Source organism: Mus pahari, chromosome 7 (genome assembly GCF_900095145.1).
Source record: "Mus pahari chromosome 7, PAHARI_EIJ_v1.1, whole genome shotgun sequence".
NCBI classification, from domain to species: domain Eukaryota; kingdom Metazoa; phylum Chordata; class Mammalia; order Rodentia; family Muridae; genus Mus; species Mus pahari.
The window spans coordinates 108,579,070-108,583,328 of record NC_034596.1 but is presented as its reverse complement, the minus strand read 5'-3'; the positions used below and the strand labels follow the sequence as shown (position 1 = coordinate 108,583,328).

General features: G+C 39.7%; 1 gene segment (V, D, J or C); it reads left to right on the top strand.

Moving 5' to 3' along the window:
• The first annotated feature begins 1,860 nt into the window (after positions 1-1,860).
• Positions 1,861-2,318, top strand: LOC110324747. The segment is given in 2 exon segments: positions 1,861-1,906; positions 1,990-2,318. Coding segments are annotated over 2 exon segments (375 nt in total).
• The last annotated feature ends 1,941 nt before the right edge of the window (positions 2,319-4,259 follow it).

The following is a 4,259-nucleotide window of genomic DNA, read 5'->3' as shown; positions in this document are numbered from 1 at the left end:
AAGTACAAAGTACAAAGTCTCTTCTGAGCTTCATCCAATTACTTAACTTTCATTTCCAAACCAAGAGTGCAAACCAGCTTGAAAAACTCTAAACTCTGTACCTCCATGGTTATTATCAAAGCACTCTTTAGATCTCCAACTGCTTTTTCATCTTTGTCTACTACAACAAACTTCTCCTGGGTTGGCTCCACACACATACACTGAAACAGACACACACAAACACAGACACACACATACACACACACACACACACACACACACACACACACACACACACTTACACGTACATACATACAGATAGACTTATAATATCTAGACTTGCATCCTGTATATGTTTTAACTAAGTGGGAATTACTTTCTGTTGGGCAGTGAACTATGAGAAGAAGCCACTAAGGTTGAGCTGGGTTTGAAGCCCCAGGGACACAAAAGGGACATTTAGAGCTTTGTCTGTTCCTGACACCAGACCCCTGTCACATAGCCACAGCCCACCATAGAGAGTTGTGGACATCAATCACATAAGGGCAGTGGCCCCAAGCACCTCAGCATGTAGATGAGTACACATGGAGGGACTCATGTCTCCAGCTGCGTATGTATCAGGGGATTACCTTACCAGGCATCAATGGTAGGGGAGGCTCATTGTCCTGTGAAGACTCAATGACCCAGCATAGGAGAATTCTAGAAGGATGAGGCAGGAGTGGATAAATGGTTTGTGGGAGCAACCTATAGAAGCAGGGGCAGGTGTGATGGGATAGGGGATCTGTGGGTGTGAACGAGGGAAAGAAGATAACATTTGATATGTAAATAAATATAATAACCAATGAAAAAGACTTGGTTTGGATATTGTGAGAGAGACATATTTGAAAGTCCCAAGGAAAACCAAAGGGACAGAGTGGAGGTAGGAATGATCATAGAGTATTATTGAAATCATGGAACCACACATAAATGAAAACATGAAGCATTTGTTTCTATGGACCTGGTTGACATCATAGAGCAAATATTCCATGCTCTTACACATAAGTATACTCAAAGTAGTTCTTGTTTTTACACTGAAGAGTATTTCATTGTCTATAACCCTAACATTGTCAGTATCTATTTGTCCTTTGTTATGAATGTAAATGGATTCCATTTCCTAGTTTCTGTGAATGGAGAAGCAATAAACATGGATGTGTAACTGTCTCTGTAATAATATAGAGTTGTTTGAGTACATGCTTGGGAGGGATGCAGCTGGGACACAGCACAGATTATTTCCTCTTTTTCGTGACAATTTCAAACAGAATTCCAAAGTCAGTATACTACACTAGTGTACTCATATCAATAGTGAGTAAAGATTCAACATTCTCCAAATCTATGTCATTAGTTTTCTCATTTTTCTTCTTCCTTATCAACATCTGACTGAGTTCTAATTAAGACATTGAATCTTTATAATTGCTATTTCCAACATTATCATTATCTTCTTCATCATCATCTTAAACATATTGATCTTCAAAAATCATTATCTGCAATCAGCGAGTTAACATATCCCAGAGTGGAGAAACAGACTTAGGCCAAACATAGATTGAGAGACTCACCCCTGGTGGTTACAAGCATACCAGCAGTGACGGGATAATAGAAAGTATACAGGATGTATTTCCTCAGAGAGTTATTGGATTTGGACCATCCTGCTGCTTGACTAATGTACCTTTTCAGTCTGTCCCCTCTAGCTGTTCACCAGTTGGACTAGGTTCTTATGTAAGCAGTCCCCTGCTCATGAATATGCAAATTACCTGAGTCTATGGTGATTAAAACAAGGGATGTCAACAACCTGAAAACAACATATGACCAATGTCCTTTCCACAGTCCCTGAACATGCTTACTCTAACCATGGGATGGAGCTGGATCTTTCTCTTCCTCCTGTCAGTAACTGCAGGTAAGGGGCTCACCAGTTCCAAATCTAAAAAGAAGACAGGGCCTGAGGTAACAATGACATCCACTCTGCCTTTCTCTCCACAGGTGTCCACTCCCAGGTCCAGCTGCTACAGTCTGGAGCTGAGCTGGTGAAGCCTGGGGCCTCAGTGAAGATGTCCTGCAAGGCTTCTGGATACACATTCACTGACTACCATATGAGCTGGGTAAAACAGAGGCCTGGACAGGGGCTTGAATGGATTGGACGGATTTATCCTGAAAGTGGTGGTACTAACTATAATGAGAAGTTCAAGGGCAAGGCCACACTGACTTCAGACAAATCCTCCAGCACTGCCTACATGCAGCTCAGCAGCCTCACATCTGAGGACTCTGCAATCTATTATTGTGCAAGACACAGTGTTGTAACCACATCCTGAGTGTGACAGAAATCCTGAAGGGGCAGCAAGATGCTTTGAGACTGAAATGACAAAATGCCTGATCTTTAGACTTGCTCAGAAATAGTAATTATGAGTCTCTATTTATTGCCTCCTCTTCACAGTCCTATTGTGCTTTTGTCATATTTCTAAGAGGACTTCCATGAATAAAGTGATGCTGATTTAGGGTAAACCTACTGGACACAGTACATTGTCAATCTCTTCACCAGCAACCACCTCCATTTAAATGTTTCTTTTTCAATAAAAAAATAGTAAGGGAAAAATGTGATGATGTATGATAAATATTTGACTGGATTCAGAGAGACCAAAAGTTTGTTGAAATAGTTGGGAATAAAGTATAATAGAAATTTGATCTATAAAATTCAAATCACCAACATATGGACAAACAAACTCCCCTTCATAGTATTAAGAATTATGTGATTTCATAGTGAAAGGCAAATAAAATTGAGTCTGGGAATCCGTCTTACTGATGTCAGAATGGCTAAGGTCAAAAACACAAGTGACAACTAATGCTGATGGGGATAAGGAGCAACAGGCATACTCATCAGTTGCTGATATGAATGCATACATTTATATCCACTCTGGTGCACACATTTATATTAAATTTACCATTACAAGTAAATATCCTTTGTTAATTAGTATTGCCCATGTATTGCATTCACTAACTATGAACTTTATTGAAATCAGAAACATCACAGCCATCATTGGGAATAAAGGCCCCTTGGTCTTACAAACTTTATGTGCCCCAGTACAGGGGAACACCAGGGTCAAGAAGGGGGAGTGGGTGGGTGGGGAGGGGAGTGGGGGGAGAGTATAGGGGACTTTGGGGATAGCATTTAAAATGTAAATGAAGTAAATACCTAATAAAAACTGGGAAAAAAAAGAAAGCAACCAATTTTCCACCATGAGGTATTGAACATCTACTTATCATCATTACCATCAGCAGCATGTGCAAATCTGTCTGTAAAATTTTCCACTGACAGGAGGGATGTCTCAGCTGGAAAATATGGTTTTGACTTGATAACTCATCCCTCAATGTTCCCTTCACAGGACTGAGCACTAGCAGTTCTTCTGGAAAGGTATTGTTGACCTGTTTCCAAGGTGACCTCCAGTGCCATGTGAAGCCCTCAGCTCAGGGAATTGAGAGAGGTAGAAGCTGGGAATTTTTCACCATGTGGACTTCATTACATTTTGAGTTTCATAATTCTTTTCTGTTCATTGTAAAGTTTTAATAGTTTAATATCAAGCCCTTGTATGATTTTGTTGACTCAGGATAAGTGATAAGAGGAAAGTAACTTAATTAAAGACTGTCCTTGTGGATGTCCAGTATCCAGAAGATAGTGAGGAAATGATGTCCTCACACCAACACCATACTACTGCTACTTATATATGACTTTGGACAATGTTTATACGATGTCCAGAATTTGAAGGTCAACTTTATCTGTTCACAATTTTGGAGACCTCCTGGTATCAATTACATCATTGTCTTGTCCTGTGATTAGAATATGAGAATCCCTAAATCTTGTGTAGTGTCCACAGTTTGTGTACCACATATATCCAGATTTTCAGATTTACTTTCAGAACATCTTGTGCCCACTGTGCTATCCTCCAGGATGCACAACATCTGATAGAATTGAACAATAAAAGCAGTATTTCTCTCCTTTAAATTTTTTTTAACAAGTAGAGAGCAGTAAAAGAAGGAAGGCACTGGCCAGTGAATAAACAGAAATCAGGAAAATGTGAGCAAGGAAACTGATAAATAAATAAAGTCAAGAAACCATCACTGTTTTGTGTAATTATAACATTCACATCTGCATGCCTGTGGATGACACTTAGTTTACAGTAAGTGTAAAAGAAGTCTACATTCTCCAAACTTCTCTCTCTCTCTCTCTCTCTCTCTCTCTCTCTCTCTCTCTCTCTCTC